The sequence below is a fragment of the Hemiscyllium ocellatum genome, chromosome 4 (assembly GCF_020745735.1).
Source record: "Hemiscyllium ocellatum isolate sHemOce1 chromosome 4, sHemOce1.pat.X.cur, whole genome shotgun sequence".
Taxonomy (NCBI): domain Eukaryota; kingdom Metazoa; phylum Chordata; class Chondrichthyes; order Orectolobiformes; family Hemiscylliidae; genus Hemiscyllium; species Hemiscyllium ocellatum.
Genome location: NC_083404.1, coordinates 111,099,242 through 111,119,092, shown reverse-complemented (window position 1 = coordinate 111,119,092; position 19,851 = coordinate 111,099,242). Strand labels below are relative to the sequence as shown.

The following is a 19,851-nucleotide window of genomic DNA, read 5'->3' as shown; positions in this document are numbered from 1 at the left end:
GCACCACATTCCCAACTCTGATCTCCAGCATCCGCAGTCCTCACTTTCTCCTCGGAGAGATGGTGAGAAAGATAATCTTTCACGGTAACCTCAGACAGTACAGGAACTGATCCCACTCTGTTGGCATCACTCCGCATTGGAGACCAGCCATCCAGACAACTGAACTCACCGAACCTCCTGAGACAACCTTTTGACTGAAGAGACAAAAACAGAAACTGCTGGGATTACTCAGCAGGTCTGAGAGCATCTGTGGACAGAAAGCAGAGTTAATGCTTCGGATCCAGTGACCCTCATTCAGAACCGTTTGCCACAGATGCTGCCTGAACTGTCGAGTTTTCCCAGCAATTTCTGATTTCCAGCAATGGCAGGTTTTCTTAATGCGACTGAAGAGTGCTGACACGGTGTATGTACAAACATTAAAGTTTCCTGGGCTAACCAGTATTGTTAACTGGGTGAAGACCTTTCCGAGGGTTAACTCCAGGTCCCACCATCAGAGCAGACACAGTCAGTCAGGATCAGGGCCTGTAAAGTCGAGTCAGGTCGGACATTTTCTGTTAGCCAAACTCTGGGCTCCCGGCTGTAGCCATCACCGGGATCGGGACGGTCCATTTTCCCGGCTCAGGTACTGGAAAAGGTTTCAGTTTCGGATACTCACCGGAGAGGAGCTGGATCTGCCGCTGTAACACCTCTCTCTCCTCCATCTCCAGCAGCGGTTCATCACCACAGCTGGACGGCCACTGACGCTCACGTCATAACGTAGCCCCCGTATGACGTGGCACGTCCACGCCCGAGTATGATGGACAGCTGCGTTAACCACTCGTAAGCGGAACCTCGCACGGCAATGACCAATCAGCCTCAAGCGATCGCGGCTAACTGGGCAGGAATTATCTCCTGCTCGCGAAGACCTGTGGGAGATGTAGTTGATGTACGATCAGAACTGATTTGGAGATGCCAGTGTTAGAGCATAGGACATAGAAAAATACAGCACAGTACAGGCCCTTTGGCCCTCGATGATGCGTCGACCCAAGCCCACCTAACCTACACTAGACCACTATCCTCCATATGCCTATCCAATGCCCATTTGTTGGACTGGGGTGTACAAAGTTAAAAATCACACAACACCAGGTTATAGTCCAATAGGTTTAATTGGAAGCACTAGCTTTCGGAGCGACACTCCTTCATCAGGTGATAGGGGAGGGCTCGATCGTAACATAGAATTTATAGCAAAAATTTGCAGTGTGATGTAACTGAAATTATACATTGAAAAATGGATTGTCTGTTAAGCCTTTCATCTGTTAAAATACAGTGATAGTTTCACTTCTTTCATGTGTAAATCACAAAACCCTTTTTTTTAAAAGTTGCATTCTCGGGTTAGCTGTTAGCAATGGTGATAGCGGAGTGTTGCTCTGAAAGTTAGTGTGCTTCCAATTAAACCTGTTGGACTATAACCTCGTGTTGTGTGATTTTTAACTACAATCAGAAAGAATCAGTTGTAGTGTATGAAGAGGCGATTCAACCCATGCATTGGTTTTGATACCTAATTCCAATCTCCTGCTTTTTCTCTCGTATCCCTGCACACCATTTCGATCCAAATAATCAGCCAATGCTCTCTTGAATGGCTGAATTGAATATTCCTCCACCACATTTCCAAGAAGAACACAGCAAGCCAGGCAGTGCCAACTCGAGGACACCTCTTCCTACGCCCCCTCGACCATGACCCCACACCCCCATCACCAAACCATCATCTTTCAGACCATACGGAACCTCATCACCTCAGGAGATCTCCCACCCACAGCTTCCAACCTCATAGTCCGGGAACCCTGCACTGCCCGGTTCTAGCTCCTTCCCAAGATCCACAAGCCTGACCACCCGGGCCAACCCATTGTCTCAGCACGCTCCTGCCCCACTGAACTCATCTCTACCTACCTTGACACTGTCCTATTCCCCCCTAGTCCAGGAATTCCCCACATACGTTCGATACAGCACCCACGCCCTCCACCTCCTCCAAAACTTCCGTTTCCCTGGCCCCCAACGTCTCATCTTCACCATGGATATCCAATCCCTCCACTCCTCCATCCGCCTTACCAGGGCCTCCAAGCCATCCATTTTTTCCTCTCCCAACGTCCCCAACAGTACCCTTCCACCGACACTCTCATTGTTTGGCTGAAGTAGTCCTCACCCTGAACAATTTCTCCTTCGAATTCTCCCACTCCCTCTAGACCAAGGGGTAGCCATGGGCACACGTATGGGCCCCAGCTATGCCTGTCTCTTTGTTGGCTACATAGAACAGTCGATCTTCCGTAATTACACCGGTACTACTCCACACCTCTTCCTCCGCGACATTGATGACTGCATTGGCGCCACCTCGTGCACCTGCGAGGAGTTTGAGCAATTCATCAACTTCACCAACACATTCCACCCTGACCTTAAATTTACCAGGACCATCTCTGACACTTTCCTCCCCTTCCTGGACCTCTCCATCTCCATTAAAGACGACCGACTTGACACTGACATTTTTTACAAACCCACCGACTCCCACAGCTGCCTGGATTACACCTCTTCCCACCCTACCTCTTGCAAAAATGCCATCCCGTATTCCCAATTCCTCCGCCTCCGCCGTATCTGCTCCCAGGAGGACCATTTCCACCACAGAACACACTGGATGGCCTCCTTCTTTAGAGGCCGCAATTACCCTTCCCACGTGGTTAAAGAAGCCCTCCAATGCATCTCGTCCACATCCCGCACCTCTGCCCTCAGACCCCATCCCTCCAACCGTAACAAGGACAGAACGCCCCTGGTGCTCACCTTCCACCCTACCAACCTTTGCATAACCCAAATCATGTGCCGACATTTCCACCACCTCCAAAAAGACCCCACCACCAGGGATATATTTCTCTCTCCACCCCTTTCCGCCTTCCACAAAGACCATTCCCTCAGTGACTACCTGGTCAGGTCCATGCTCCCCTCCAACCCAGCCTCCCATCCTGGCACTTCCCCAGCCACTGCAGGAATTGCAAAACCTCCACCCACACCTCCTCCCTCACCTCCATCCAAGGCCCTAAAGGAGCCTTCCACATCCATCAAAGTTTTTCCTGCACATCCACCAATATCATCTCTTGTATCCGTTGCTCCCGATGTGGTCTCCTCTACATTGGGGAGACTGGACGCCACCTAGCAGAGCGCTTTAGGGAACATCTCCGGGACACCCGCACCAATCAACCACACCACCCTGTGGCCCAATATTTCAACTCCCGCTCCCACTCTGCCAGGGACATGGAGGTCCTGGGCCTCCTTCACCACCGCTCCCTCACCACCAGATGCCTGGAGGAAGAACGCCTCATTTTCCACCTCAGAACACTTCAATCCAGGGCATCAATGTGGACTTCAACAGTTTCCTCATTTCCCCTTCCCCCACCTCACCCTAGTTCCAAACTTTCAGCTCAGCACTGTCCCCATGACTTGTCCTACCTGTCTACCTTCTTTTCCACCTATCCCCTCCATCCTTCCCCCCGCCCCGACCTATCACCTTCATCCCCTCCCCCACTCACCTATTGTACTCTATGCTACTTCCCCCACCCCCACCTTCCTCTAGCTTATCTCTCCACGCTTCAGGCTCCCTGCCTTTATTCCTGATGAAGGGCTTTTGCCCGAAACGTCGATTTTACTGCTCCTCGGATGCTGCCTGAACTGCTGTGGTCTTCCAGTACCACTAATCCAGCATCAGGAGGTGCAGAAGTCGACATTTCGGGTGTACATGATTTGGAGATGCCGGTGTTGGACTGGGATGTACAAAGTTAAAAATCACACAACACCAGGTCATAGTCCAACTTTCAGAGCACTAGCTTTCAGAGCGCTGCTCCTTCACCGTGTGTAACCCTTCTTCAGGACCTGAAACGTCGAGCCCTCCACGTCCTGGTGCTGATGCTGCCTGACTTGCTGTATTCATCCAGCCTCCTGCTTGTCTACTTTGGATTCCAGCATCTGCAGTTTTTTTCCACCACATTTCCAAGCAGTACTTTCTGTACTGTAAATAATCGTTGTGTGACAAAATATGTTTTTCTCATATCTCCCTTGCCTTTTTGCACGTCACTTTCATTCTACGGCATCTCATTATTTTCTCTGTTAGGAGTGGGAGCAGCTTCTCCCGATCTACTCCATCTAGCCCACTCATGTAAAATGTATATACCGATGTGTACTATATATATGGCATATATATGCTAATGCCACCCAGCTCTCCCTCATCAGCACCTCTGTCTTGATTCCCCAATATTGCTAGATTATCAGATAGTTTTTCATGGTATGTGGACATCACTGGTAATGCCAGCATTTGTTGCCCCTGAATTGGTTGAAATAAATGTTCATCTGTACATAAGGTGACCAATTGACTCAGTAGTATTCACACTGGACTAGTAGTGGCAGAGACTTGAGCTAATGGAAAAAATACTCAGGGGAGGTGGGACTTGCTGTCTGGCCAAAATTTATTGCCCATTCCTAGTTGCCCTTGAGAAAGTGGTGGTGAACTGCCTTCTTGAACTGTGCATGTGCTGTAGGTGGACCAAGAATGCCCTGAGGGAGGGAAATCCAGGGTTTTAAGTCAGTGACAGAAAAGGAATGGCTTCAAAAATGAGAAAACTTGAATTTAATTCTCAAAATCTAGAATTAACAGCTAATCTAGTGGTAACCATGAATCTGTCATTTGTCACAAAAATCTATCTAGAAAGGAAATCTGTCCTTATTTGGCCTGATATATGTGTGATTTCAGATTCGTAGCAATGCAGTTAACATTTAGATGCTCTCTGCAGTGGCTAAGTTAGCCACTCAATTGTGTGTAACTACAGCACCCAGTGAACAATCACTGAAAATGATAATAAAATAAACAGCCTTGTCAACCATGCAAAGTTCGCCTTAATGGCATCTAGGGTATAACCAGACTGAATTGCATGCTGGTAAATTGGTCAACTCTCACGAGTCAAGTGCCTCTGACCAAATATGGGCATACCAGCTCACAGGCTCAAAAGCAGAAGATAATTTAATTATTTAAAGTTATTAACCTTGTCTGATCAGATAGATACAAGGAGATAACGATTCATCGGAATATTGAGATCACGTCTGATGAAACAATAGCATTTGGTGGCTTGCTACATGCAGAAAGGCAGACATTGAGTCACATGTCTCCTTTAGAAATAACATATACAAAATACTAAAGCAATAACCTGTGAACAACCTCCATAAGAAGAAGAAAGAGGAACCCTAAGCTTGAAGCTCCAGATACCATGAGCTTGGAGCCTAGAGGCTTCAATGATGCTAGTCTACCCCTGTAAGGACCTGGCCAGCATGAGTTGGACTTCACTCACAGGTGTTCATGCAGATCTAGATCCCAGGAGGGACTTCTCAGTTTCACGATTGGTCAAAAGAATCAATGGAATGCGGTCTGTACAAAGCAAGGTTATCAGTTTAATAAAATAAAGCAGCCTGATGCAGTTTCGTCCAGCAACACAGAGATTAAAGCTTCTGTGTTCCATGGCAAAATTGCACAATTACAATAAGCAATTTTATATGTTTTTTAAGACACAGTAATCAAATGTAATAAGATGACATGATTGATAGCAGGCTAATCTAACGACATTTCCTGGGAAATGGTTCTTTCCTTACATAAATCATCATCCCATGTTGGCAGTTCAAAGTTAGTTCGAGTGGTCAGTTAATGTCTTATGATTCATTTTATGAAGACTCCATCATCTGCTTTATCTTCTAATTCAGCTAACTCAGCGAAGCAGAAATGCAGGTTCACAGTGTCAAATCATAACTTGAAGCCATTTTGTTGTGTTATTTTAAATTGAAAAGCCCTTTTGTAGTTAATAAATGCCTACATATACTGTTGCTCCTGACAACAGCCTAAATTCAAATTTTAAATCCTCAATCATAGTACTTTAGAACAGAAGATAGTCACTTGTGTTTTGCCAAATAAAGATTGACTTTGAACGAACAAATTCAGAGATTGTGTTAACCAATAGATTAAGTAACAGATCCTTAGTCAATAGCGGGCCTGTGCCTAAAAGAGGACTCACAGATTATTCACGTTCCTGAGGTTGTCACCGAGTGGTTTATGGTTAGGAGGATATTGCCCTAGAAGTCTTCAACATTGATTCTGGACCGCTGTCCATTTCATGACTTCAGAGAGGTCGAACCCTAGAAGAGAAGCTGCCAACCAGTTACCATCAAAACACAGCTCCCCAGCAAATGAATCAGCCCTCTTTCATGTTCAAGTATGCATTGAAAGTGGCAAAGGCATAGAATGTACTCTGGATGAGGACTTCAATATCCATTGACATCGGCATGGTTCAGTAGTACCAATATGAATTGATTGGGTTTGTCCAGGTGTATCTGGGAACCAATATGAGGTGGAACTATAATCAACCTTGTCAGCACAATCTGTCTTCAGCATCCATCTATGAGCATATCAGTAGGTTCCAGGCATAAGAAACTTTAGTTAGGAGGATAGATTAGAGAGATTGGGACTGTTCTTCCGGGAGTGAAGAAAGTTAAGATTAGGTCCAATACATTTTTCTCAAAAGTGATCCAGATCGGGAAAAACTGTTCCCACTCATAAGAGATTCAAGAATGAGAGGGTACTGGTTTAAAGAGATTTGCAAAATAGCAACTGTAATGTGAGAAAAATCTTTTTCACACAAGTGGTTTAGGTCTAAACTGCACTACCTGGGAATGTAGTGGGGGCAAAATCAATTGAGGCATTCAGAGGATATTAAATGATTATTGGAATAGAAACAACATACAATAGAATGTGGAATGACACTGAGTCATAATGCCCATTGGTGATCCCGTGCAGACATAATGGGCTGAAAGGTTCCTTCAGTGCTGTAGAATTCTGTAAATCTATGAAGTGCTAGGAAAATGAACAATGAATGATCAAAAGGCTGACAGGATTAAAATTCCAACTGGCACAAGGGTATACCTATAAAATCAGAATATTAGGGGTTGGAATAAGACACAATATGTCTGCGATCCTAACCCTAAAAAGATATTAAGCAGCTGGATACAAGTACCTAAACCTTTGATGTTGACCAGTAGTTGGAGAGCAACCTAAGAAAATGATTCACGGTAGAGAGTTATGTCCTACAGCTGCATCATGGTGAAGCAGTCTGAGAAGAGTGCCTCATAATCAGCATCTCAGTGATGCAGTCTGCAAAGAGTGCCTCACAGTCAGCAGCGCAGAGACGCAGTCTGGGAAGAGAGTTTCCAAACTTGCTGATGATATCAAAGTAAATTAGATTTTGAATGGTGAGGATGCTTCAGAGTAATTTAGACAAGCTGTACGGCAAAACTTTTGGAAGTCCAAAACTTTTAGCTTAGGTTTATAATGACAACGGAAAGATTTCATCAAGGGTAGGTCATGCTTGACAAATCTGCTAGAATTCTTTGAGGAGGTAATGAGCAAGTTAGACCAAGGAGAGCCAATGGATGTTATCTACCAAGACTTCAAGAAGGCTTTTGATAAGATGCACAGGAGGCTACTCAGTAAGATAAGGGTCCATGATGTTAGAGGCAAGATGCTAGTATGCATAAAGGCTTGGCTGTCCGGCAGGAAACAGAGACTGGGGTTGAAAGGGTCTTTCTCAGGACGGCAGCTGGAGACTAGCGGTGTTCTGCAGGGCTCAGTTTTGGGACCTACAACTTTCCATTTTATACATTAACGATCTAGATGAAGGAACTGAGGGAATTCTGGCTAAGTTTACAAATGATACAAAGATAAGTAGAGGGACAGGTAGCATTGAGGGGGAGGAGGCTGCAGAAGGATTTGAACAGATTAGGAGAGTGGGCAAAGAAGTGGCAGATGGAGTATAGTGTGGGAAGGTGTGAGGTCATGCACTTTGGTATGAAGAATAGAGATGTGAACTATTTTTCAAACGGGGAGAAAATTCAGAAATCTGAAGCACAAAGAGACTTGGGTGTTCTAGTCCAGGATTCTCTCAGGTTGAACTAAGTTTGAATCAATAGTTAAGAAAGCAAATGCAATGATAGCATTTATTTTGAGTGGACTTGAATATAAAAGCAGGGATGTACTTCTGAGACTCTATAAGGCTCTGGTCAGGCCATATTTGGAGTACTGTGCACCGTTTTAGGTCCCATATCTCAGGAAAGATGTACTAACCCTGGAGCGTATTCAGGAGAAGAAGGGCTCATGCCCGAAACGCAATTCTCCTGCTCTTTGGATGCTGCCTGACCTGCTGTGCTTTTCCAGCAACACATTTTCAGCTTATAGCACAGAAGGCTGACTGAGGTCTACAAAGTTTCAGGGGCATTGATAAGGAAAAATAGGAGAAACTTTTCTTTTTATTAGAGTGATCAATAATTGGCACACAGTTTTAAGATAAGGGACAGAAGGCTTAGAAGGAATCGGAGGTAAAGAATTTTCACCCAGGTGATGGTACATATCAAGCTCCGTCGCTAAATGGGTTGTAGAGGTGGGGGAAGCCCTCAGGAGATTTAAGAAGCATTTAGATGAGCACATGAAACAAGGTTACAAGGCTATGGGCTAAGAAGTGGGAATTATTTGAGGATTGGTGTGGATACAGTCAGCCAAAGGGGCTTCTTTCTGTCCAGTAAAACTTTTAACTCTACAAAGGTTGATGTGCAAAGGAACTTGGGTATCCTTGTGTAGTGACCACTGGAAGCAAGTTCGCAGGTACAGCAAGCAACTTGGAAGGCAAAATGGTATGTTGGCCTACACTGAAAGAGAATGAACAAGCAAGTCTTACTGCAGCTGTAGAGAGACTTTTGAGAGACTACACCTAGCGTACTGTGTGCAGCTTTGGTGTCCTTACCTAAGAAAATATTTACTTGTCATAGAAGGAATGCACCAAACCGATTCTTGGAGTAACAGGTTTGCCTTAAAAAGAGAGACTGGGTCATCCAGACATATATTCACTATATTATTGAAGAATGAGAATCTCATTAAAACATATAAAATTATACCAGGGTTGAAAAGGCCAATTGCAGGGATGTGATTTTCTCCAACTGAGTCGTCCAGAAAAAGGGTCCCGATTTCAAGATACATGTTGGATCATTTCAGACTGTGATTTGGAGGAATGTCTTCACTCAAAAGGAATAGACTTCGCTACCATAAAAGATTGTGGATGCGAAGACATTGAATGTATTTTAAAAATAGGTAGATTTCTAGTGGCTGAAACAGTGAGATTATAGAGTTGAGATAAAAGATCAACTGAGATCATGTTGAGTAGTGGAGTTGACTTGATGGGGTGAATGGCATGCTTCTACTTTCCATCTACCTATAGCGTTCTGAAGGGAATAGCCGTTCCATGACATCCTGGTCTATTCCTCAATTATCTCTCACTTCTCACAACCATGCAAGAACAGCAGATGCAACACCTGCCCTTTTAGTACTTCTGTTCCTACCATCCAGAGTCTGTTATTTGCACTTAATTCAAAAATAGAATGTCGTCCTTTTAACTAAGCACCTCTACAGCAGGTTGATTAAATGTAGGTTGGGGAGCACTACGTTTAGTTCACAAGCGTGACCCCAGTCATGTCAGTTTAATAATCTTCCCAAATTCAACATCAGCCACCTAGATTATTCTAACAAAACTCAACACAAGCTGGAAGAATGACATCTTATCTTTCAATCAGGCACTTTACAGCTTTCTATGTGATTAAATATAGGGTTCAACAATTTCAGTTTGTAATTTTTGCTCCCAGTATTCCAGTTAGAGATTCTGATTTTCATACTTGAACCTCCTCTAGCCATCAATGCTTTGGCACAGTCATAACACTCCTAAGCCACTCAAACCTCAAATTCCACCTCAATTGCAAATATTTCTATTCCTTCAGGATTGCTCTTTTCTGACTAGTCTTTACACCCTTCCTGATCCTCTGCTTTGAAGAAACTGACTTCCCTTCACTAACATCTGCCCATGGATTTATTACTCTGAAGCATTCATAAACCTGTTCCCCACCTAACATGAATGCAAGCCCATCTAGACTTCCATTGGAGTTTTTTCCTGAATTTCCAGTCTGCTACTTTCAACTACTGCCAGTGAGTCAGGTCAGTACAAACTGTCTTCTGGTTAAACAGCTTAATATTGCCAGCATTAAAACAAAATTGTGTATCAAAATGGCAAATTAGTTTACGGCTTCATTATACATAACTTAGAGGTAGTCATCCCTGGAGGTCTACATCTGTACAAATACTTTCCCAACACCAATAAAAATTTATTTTTGAGTCTTTGTAATTCTCTAGTGCCAGAACTGTGAATGCTCAATTATTCAATATATGCAACATAAAGATGAATAGTTTTGAATCCAGCAGAATCAAGACATTGAGGGCAAGCAGGTAAGTGGAGTTAAATATCAGTTAGATTGGCAGAACAGGCGTACACTTGCATTAATTTCTTATATTCAGATGTTCTTTGACACTACTTCCATTCACACTTGAATGGTCTATCAGATGAGGTATTTAACAGTTGTTCCTGTGTAAGTGAATTGCATCAAGAACCATCTTCGGGGTGGGCAGAAAAATGTTACAACAGGTCCTGATTAAGTTATATTCTGTTTCATACTAATTAGATTAGTTAAAACAAATATGCACTGGTCTTGGAAATCTAACAGCCAAAATATACTAAACAATGAAAGAACAATGGAAGCAAGGATTAAAATATCTCAATTTATTCACAGTGCTGTTGATACAGAAATAGAAATCTATCAGCTTGGATCATAAGAAATGTTAGCATCTAAGAAACACACAAAAAAAAATCTTGTACCAAAAACATTGCCTTGACAAAAACCTAGGACAAAATTTTTTATACACAAGTAAACATTATTCCACTGACATTCGGAAATGTACGTACTATCACTTAATGATTCAGACACTTGGCAGTGTGTAAAACAAAAAAATAGATTTGCTTGATTTTCATCTGTACTCACATTAAGAAAGGTTAATAAAATTATTTTTAAAAATCAGTTTGGCTACAGTGAATTGACCTTCATCTAATTCTCAGAATTTTGAAATAAAAGTGTTCCAAAAGATAGGCATTATTGCACAAAATTTTCCTATTCATAGGGAACTACTGTGAAAAATGTATCTACCACTCTTGCACAGCTTGCGCATCAGATGCTACATCAATCTCTTTCCCAAACCTCCAGCTGCCCATCCTTGATATCAGTGATGCCCATATCCTTAAAATTGATACTTTCAGAAATAAAATTAGGCTTGAAACAAGATATTGAAGGTTAGAAGGAAGAACAGGAAAGAATGCACAGTGTGATTGTATTCTTTTAATTTGTTGTGTGCAATTATTCAATATCTCTTGTTAAAAGCTCAAAATTCATTTAATTCTGATCACAACTAGATGCACTAAAGAAGTTTTATGAGAGCTATCATGTGTATTTTGGATTAATGGAAGTTATTTATTATAATGAAGTCACAAGTGTGCTTACATGTTTTTTTATTAAAAGTTGATCTAAATGAAAGAGCAATGCCTCATAATTCACCATGTGCCCAATATAAAAATATTTATTATTCTCATTTTGTGTAGTCTCAGCGTTGTAGACAACCAGGTTTTCAATCACTTTCTGACTTCCAGTTCCTGACTACAATAATTTGGCTCTTTGTACTACATAAAAACTTCAAATCATTGTAATGAATGCAGGACAAACCACAGGGTATACACAAGCATTACTTAGGGACAAAATGTTAGTGTTATACTTTTGAACAATTATTGCTCCAGTAATTTTGAAAGGAACTTGAACATCACAATACAAACCGGTTCACCCAAGATCCAAACAGGAAATGTTGCATGCAAAATCAACTGACAATTTTGCAAATTGTGTTTTTAGAAACCTGTTGTAATAAAAACACCAGGATTTAATGCAGTCAGGAATTTTGTTTGTGCCATTTAATTGAGAGAGGAGTTTGTCATCAGTCTCCTAATTAAATCGGAATGCAAAAGGGACTGCTTTGGGATTTACAGCAGTGCTTGGATCTCAGTTTGGCTAATTAATAGCTCCTCTGAGCCTACTAAATTTAGTTTTGGCTCAAAGATTGAATGGATGCCATGTAGGACTCTTGTGTTATTGGAAGGCCAGAGAAGTTTTGCTGGATAGTTTATGGATGACATCCATGTGGAGTTCCCTCACTATGAGATACATGCACCTGATCAAGGGATCTGGAATTGGCCCTTCACTCACCTTCAACCTGGTTCTTTCTGATCCTGGGCTTTGGCAGCTGCAATGCTACTATAGCAGTCACTGCTCCCACTAGAGATTTCAGTATGAGAAACGCTCTTGGAGAATGGGGTCTCCACTGTTGGGGATCTTAATTGTGGGTAAGTCCTAGTGATGGCTAACTAACTCAGGAAGGAAAAACAGTAAAAACTTGCGAATGACACAACCAGTCCACATCATCTTGCATGCTTCAAAACTGTTTGACCGGTACACTCATTGGCAAGTGTGACTGTTCTTATTTTCCATCAAAGAAGCGCCTACATGGGTACTTGATTAATTTGGGCCTGCCGCCAGAACTGATGGTGCTTCTTGCTAGTTCTCTGACTGGTGTGTTAGAACATCTTCAGTCTACCCTGTATAGATCGTGTTCCACATTTATAACATATACAATATAACCGCTCAGGGTTTCATACTTAAAAATAATTGAGTTTAAAATAGGGAAGAGTATAAAAATGCTACAGATATACAGCAAAACTGTCTGCATTGAAAGCACAGGTTAAATTAAGTCAGAAGTAGATAACTCTCGACTCACTAGGAACCTACTTTTTGTTTCCAAATACTGACACCAGTGCTTAGAGTGTTTGGAGGAAGAATTTCTTTCCAACATGGAGTCATTCTTTTCTAAATGGTTTGAGGAGAAACCTAATGCAAATGACAAACAGCTTCTGAATTGTCACTCCATATTATTACAAAGTTCCTCCCTACGTATAAACCATTTGAGGAAGGGGGCGGATCTAGATATTGTGGTGCTAACATGTACTTGAGCACTACTTGCTGGCAATATAATGCATTTAACAAAAGAAAGTAAAAGTTAGCCCTATTATAATCTTGGTGTCAATGCTCTAAAGAATCCACTCTTATGATGGAATAAATTGACAGGTATTACACTGTTGAGAGTATGGTGTTGGAAAAGCACAGCAGGTCAGGCAGCATCCGAGAAGCAGGAGAATCATCAGGGGCTCTTCCTGGTGAAGGACTTTTGCCCGAAACATCAATTCTTCTGCTTCTCGGATGCTGCCTGACCTGGTGTGCTTTTCCAGCACCACATTCTCGACTCTAACCTCCAGCATTTAGGTAATGTTGACATTTAGGTAATGTTGCTAAAGGACTAAACATGATTTTCTTGGTTTAAGATCAACATCCAAACCAGACATGTTGTATTTCTGTAGCACATTTGTTAGCAAGTGGTCAATTTTTCATAAATAGCAGGACGTGGGAACAAAAAAGTATCTTTAAACGAATAAACATAGCAACAGGTGAAAATCTATCTGCTTCTTTTAAAATAATACAGTACCATCTAAATAACGAATTAAAGATGTTTTTGCACTAAACATTATACATGCAATTACTAATGAGGTTTATTTGAATCAAGAATTTAATGCTAAAAAAAATCAAATTAAGCAACTTTAGATGAAGTAGATTTTAAATACCCAAGAACCCTTAGTTATATTTCATTCAGCTGAAAATACTGTAGCACCAACATGTTACCCCATCCTCAAAAATAATGAAAGGAGCAGCTATCTAACTTTTACACAGCCACAAACCTGCAGTTTAGTTTTGATTTGTGCACACATTAACCTATAACCTTTTTTTAATTCTGCGACACGTCTTTTATTTTAAAATAATTTTACAAAATTACTGTGTTTTTATTACAATGGAAATTTTACAGATGAAAATAGGAAACAAAAAAGATAGAAAAAAAGCAATATCATAAAGTCTAGAGATGTACGGCACGGAAACAGATCTTTTGGTTCAACTCATCCATGCAGACCAGATATCCTAAATTAATGTCGAGATAATTTCATATCAACTCAGAATTACTTTTATACCTTGAAACTTGAAGGGGTTCAGAAAAGATTTACAAGGATGTTGCCAGGGTTGGAGGATCTGAGCTACAGGGAGAGGCTGAACAGGCTGGGGCTGTTTTCCCTGGAGCGTCGGAGACTGAGGGGAGACCTTAGAGGTTTACAAAATTATGAGGGGCATGGATAGGATAAATAGACAAAGCCTTTTCCCTGGGGTCAGGGAGTCCAGAACTAGAGGGCATAGGTTTAGGGTGAGAGGGGAAAGATATAAAAGAGACCTAAAGGGTAACTTTTTCATACAGAGGGTGGTACATGTATGGAATGAGCTGCCAGAGGATGTGGTGGAGGCTGGTACAATTGCAACATTTAAGAGGCATTTGGATGGGTATATGAATAGGAAGGGTTTGGAAGAATATGGGCCGGGTGCTGGCAATGGGACTAGATTGGGTTGGGATATCTGGTCGGCATGGACGGGTTGGACCGAAGGGTCTGTTTCCATGCTGTACATCTCTATGACTCTATGTTTGTCTGAATTTAGGTGGTTTGCACTCTAGGGAATAATCAGAACATGAACGACTGCAATGTGACTGTAGCTGGCTGAAACATGAGCTGTTTATGCATGGAAAGGAAAAACAGAACCAACTATGGTTCAAACATTTTCATTCTAAAGACAGGGATGAATGAGCCTCAGTGTCACAAGAAATGGTTTTGAAAATATTTACAAATCAATGGATCTGTTCAATAAATATATTTGTGAAAAGTAAATCTCTTGAAATTTTAGATATAAATTTTAAATTAGCATCTTGCCAAGCACTAATTCCCGAGTGGCAGGGTTTCTTAATGTTCAAAAACATACCTGGCTGACATTCATTTCAAGCAAGGACTCATCTGTTTAAAACAATGAGCAGCTGACACAGTTGTTTAACAAACTGCGCCACTGAACCGAAAAACTCTGGTCCCTGATGAGCTCTATTTAGATGGAAAAGTGATCCAAGATTAGATTGCAACCATCAAATGATGGACTGGAGGTGAGGGACAACTGCTAGGCTAGCCATTGAAAGTTATTCCTGACTACCTCTTAACAACCAGAGTGAGATCAGGCAGTGTACTTCACACATTTTCTCAGCAATGTAATGGTCTATGTTTAGCTTATAGAAGGAATAGGAAAAAGTAAGAGTCTGGATTGAATCTTGTTGGCATTACCGAGGGCAGGCGCTTGTAAAGCACATGGTCCTCCTGTCCATCCCTGATCGCAGTCCCATTTTACAGCTTATGGGCTTGGAAGTCTTTAAGTGATCAATTATGTTCAATTAAGGGCCTCATTCAAACTGCGATTATTTTATCCTATAGAAGATGAAGGCCTTTATGCTAAGCAGGAAGGCTAGCAACTTTTACTGTATGGGTTGGTGTTTAGCAAGGAAGGAAGGACCTATGTTCTGTGTCATGTGTGTCTATTGGAGACACCCTACCTCCCCAACCTTCAATAGTTGTACACCCTTTTAAACCTTTAAAATCCGCAACTACATGGATTCTGCCAGCCAGGCCTGATACACCTTCCCTCTTCTTTCTTGAGATCCACCTATAGTTTGAACAGTGGTCACTGTTGTGCTATGGGGACTACTTAATGCACCAGTTCAATAAGAAAGGAATTCATCCCAATGGGGGAAGAATATCTCATCTGAACCAACTAATGCCCTGTTGAGCATAAAGTTGCGAGAGGGCAGTTGATCTTTTGTGCACATGCTGACTTTTAAATTGGGAATGGAGGGAGAAAAGATGGCAGTCTCTAAAATTTTACAAATCCATGAACAAAACATTATTTGGAGAAGAGTTAAATTACATTTAAAGAACGTCTGAATGGGTACATGAATGGGAAGGGTTGAGGAGGATATGGGCCAAGTGCTAATAAATGGGATTAGATCAGTTTAGAATATCTGGTCGGCAAGGACAAGTTGGACTGAAGGGTTTCTGTGCTGTAAATCCTATGAATCTATAACTGCACGTTTCAGACTTGAGAACAGTTTGTCCCTTACGCTACATTTGTACACCATTAACTCTTGTTTTTGAAAACACTATTCTCAGGACACAGACGATGCCGACAAGACTGCATTTATTGCCTTTCAAGAGTTATTGTGACGAGATGATGATGGGCCAGTGTCATTGCAATAATTATTGCAGTGAGGCGGCTACACAACAGGAAAAGATATAAGTTGCCTGAATGATAATGAAAACTATTTCCCATCAGACAAAAATATAGCAAAAAAAAAAGTGTCTCTAAGTATTTATGATTTTGCCTGCCTCTGTGTACATTCAGGGAACGATGATGTATCTTTGATCAGTTGCTGTATTGTTCATAGGCATTACTAGCCCTTCTTTAAACTGTAAATATGGCTTATATGGCTCATGGCCAATACCACAATACAGTTACCTAATGAATCCTTATAACAATTTAAAATGGAGTTGGCAGTCTGTTCAAACAATGCAGCAACCCATCAATTTTTCGTAGACATGACCTTCTTTCCCTGAGATTTTACTTTTAAGAGGCAAAAATAGGAAAACTGAGAATACCTTTTCAACTTCTGTCCTAGGCAATTCTGAATGCAGTGTATTGTTTTATATGAAAATAATTTTTATTTTTAATCCATTCAGAATCAATACTTCCTGCCCACATTTCCTACAGTTTGACAGTATTTATACTTCAAAAGTACGTCATTGACTTTTGGATGCTCCGTTGTTATGAAATGCCCAAAAAAAGTAGCTCTTTCATGGAATTGCTTTTTATTTACAGACTTTTATGCAATTTAATCATGAGCACATAAGAAGCTGTAAAATTAAAAGCAGACACTTTCTAACTGGCTCCCTTGCCTCCTAATTCTTCCAGCATATTACTGAACTCAACCGTTTAATTTTTTTCCAGTAATTAAAGAGAGTGCTCATTAAATGAGTTTTGTTTGAAGTAGAGCAGCAAGAAAAATCTGATCTTACATAATACAGAAAATGACTGCATCTTTTCTTCCAAAAAGGAAAATCAAAATACATAAGTATGCCTCAACATAAAGAATGACTTGATACAAAGGAATTCCTCACATGCTTCTCTAGTGGAAAGTCAATCATCTATGAATGAACATTTTCCACAGTGTCAGCTGCAGTTAGCTTGATCAATTAGCAAAGGACCAACATTTACAACAAAACATGATTTCTTAAAAAGACAAACAAGTGCTACATTTTCTCATATTGAAAATAAAGAGAAAACACATTTCAGTGAATCTCTATATTGAATTCTGGACTTCCAACAGCTGCCAGTTTAAAATGAAAAATTGAAATATGTATAAGTTAGAGGAGCCATTCAAAGACAGTATCACAATACTGGGCATTCTCAGTTTAGAATATTGACTGACCTCGTGCAAATCCAATCCCTTACTGCTAACTGATTTAGGCTCTGTTACTGACCACTATATTTGAATTTATGAGCACTGTGATGCTCAATCTCTATTACATTTTATTGTACATAGTTTCTTCCGTCTAAAATACTTGCAGGAACATCTAATTAAATCAAGTAGATCAATATACAATATTTTTGTTAGAACTTCATGCCCATGACTTAAGTCTCTTGGACAATAGTTAACAGAGGATGTTTTACTCCACAGATCTGAGTATATCTCTTGCTCCATTGGTCATCATTAGAACTTTAAAGAAAAATGTACTAGATTATAATCCAAAAGCACATTTTGGGTCTTTTATATAGATTTTGTTTTTGAGACAATCTCATGACAGCACTGAGGAATAAGCTAAATTAATTCTACATGGCTAAACTCAATGTGACTTCCTAATATATGCAATATAACTCACCATGTTACAATGTGTTTTGTTTTCAATGAGAAGGGGTGGGAAGTCAGTAACATTAGCTCAATTCCAATGCTCAGATTATATGATGAAACAAACAGAAATGCTAGAAATAAACAAATACAAATTAAATGCTTTACTTGGTAGAAAGTAATACTGAGACCAATGAGACAAGACAGAAGATTGTGATTTATGGACCTTCAATGTATCATCAGTTCTGATAGATAAATACTATTTTTAGTGATGTATTGTGCTCTGATAATCTGATGGTAGGGATTTGATTTGACTTGTTATTGCTGAAAACACATCACACAAAGCATGGAACATCAACAAAAATAAAACTCTGAAGGAGAGAAACACAAACTCTTGGTGGACCAAAATGAAACAAGATGTGGTCTGCCATAGTGAGATCTCTAAAAGGTACTACCTTGCAGCAGCAGCCTGAAGCGGCTATTGGTTTGTAGTGAGTTAAAAATAGCTTATAGACTCCCATCCAGTAAGGAAAAATTCATACAGAACTTAAAAATGCCGGAAATGTACAGATTATTCAGCACTTTCATTAAGGCTGGGATTGAAAACCTTTTCACTTTAATTAAACTGGTTAGAGTGAATCTACTGCAAGATGTCAAAGCCTTGTTTTACTGTGGCACATTTGACCTTGCTTCACTTTACCATTTATGTCCCACCATCCTATTTGTACTAATGTGTCTTTCAATACAGCAACAGTTCAAAAGTCTAATACGTGTTTTAAAGAAATATTTTGCAGTGGTTTAGTACATTGGAGTGATTGACAAGACTATTTCAGACGGTATTTGAGAGTCAACTTTATCATGATGGTTCTGGAGTCAGATCTAGGCCCGGTAAAGATAGCAGATATCCTTCCTTAAGAGCATCAGCATTTCATAGCTAGATTTATTAACTGAATTGAAGTGAGATTTGAGATAACCACAACAATAGCCAAGGCCGCTGTTTACTAGTGCAGTTACAATACCACTCTGCTGTCATCTCCCCCCATAAAGGAATGTAAATAATAATAAATCTTGTAGTGCATGATTGATAGGGCTTCAATTGAGATGAACTCTTTTAAAAAAAGACATTCCGTGTCCTTAGTTGAGTTGAGTATGTTTGTGGTGAATAACACAAATTAGGAGTGATGAAACTCTTCAATAGAATGATCCATCGTCTGTTACAGCAATGACAGGTAAGCTGTGAGTGCTACCATCCTTGTTTGTATTCTTCTTTTTGTTCCAGGTGACCAGCAAACCTGAACCTTTAGTTGAATCGGCAATTTTCTTGCTATTCTCTTTATCATTCCCAGAGAAGATGCTTGTCGAAGACATTGTGCCTAGAAGTGATTTTCTGTCAGCCTGCTGAAAAGGAAAACGGAGTGGGCAATTGTTAAGTGAAAATACTATCAAAAGAAAATGCTCGAAATATTTCCAAGTGCTAGCTTATTTGATGAACTTGGCAGACTTGCAATCTAATAGAACAACAGCATGTTTGACGTAGTGAAGAAAAAGAAACCCAAAAGCACTTCACAGGAAGTGACATCAAATTACAAAAAGAGATGGTACAGCAAGTTGACCAAAAACTTGATAGTGCAGGAAGTTTAAAAGATATGCAATAAGGGATGAAAGAGTGCGAACACGCTGGAGTGTTTCATGATGTGAATTCCTGAGGTTCAGATAGGTCAGCTGACATCGTCATTAGTGCAGGTGATATCACAAAGGCAACTGATGAGTGTGGACATCTCAGAGGATTGTAGGGCTGGATGAGATTACAGAGATCATGAGGAACTTGAAAATATGGTTGATAATTTTATAAATCGAGCCATTGCCAACACAAAAATGACTAGTGGAAAAAGACTGAGAGTGGAACCCTTTTTGCTTAAAAAAAAACAAGCTAAGTTCAAATATCGCTACACACACTATATTGGAGCTGTGAC

At 40.7% G+C, this 19,851-nt stretch overlaps 2 protein-coding genes across 4 annotated transcripts in view; both read right to left on the bottom strand.

Annotated features, from left to right (window-relative positions):
- The window catches only part of zc3h3 (zinc finger CCCH-type containing 3), a 250,275-nt gene extending 249,527 nt beyond the window's left edge, over positions 1 to 748 (bottom strand). The window contains exon 1 of the mRNA XM_060824460.1: positions 656 to 748. Within this exon, the coding sequence (XP_060680443.1) occupies positions 656 to 701 (46 nt within the window). The 5' untranslated portion in view covers positions 702 to 748. The remainder of the gene's footprint in view (positions 1 to 655) is intronic.
- A 17,408-nt stretch (positions 749 to 18,156) lies between these two features.
- rhpn1 (rhophilin, Rho GTPase binding protein 1) overlaps positions 18,157 to 19,851 on the bottom strand; it is a 95,866-nt gene continuing 94,171 nt past the window's right edge. For 2 of the 3 annotated variants that reach the window (XM_060824455.1, XM_060824457.1), the window contains exon 15: positions 18,157 to 19,276. In XM_060824455.1, the coding sequence (XP_060680438.1) occupies positions 19,070 to 19,276 (207 nt within the window). In that variant the 3' untranslated portion in view covers positions 18,157 to 19,069. The remainder of the gene's footprint in view (positions 19,277 to 19,851) is intronic. The other variant, XM_060824456.1, reaches the window with a different exon arrangement.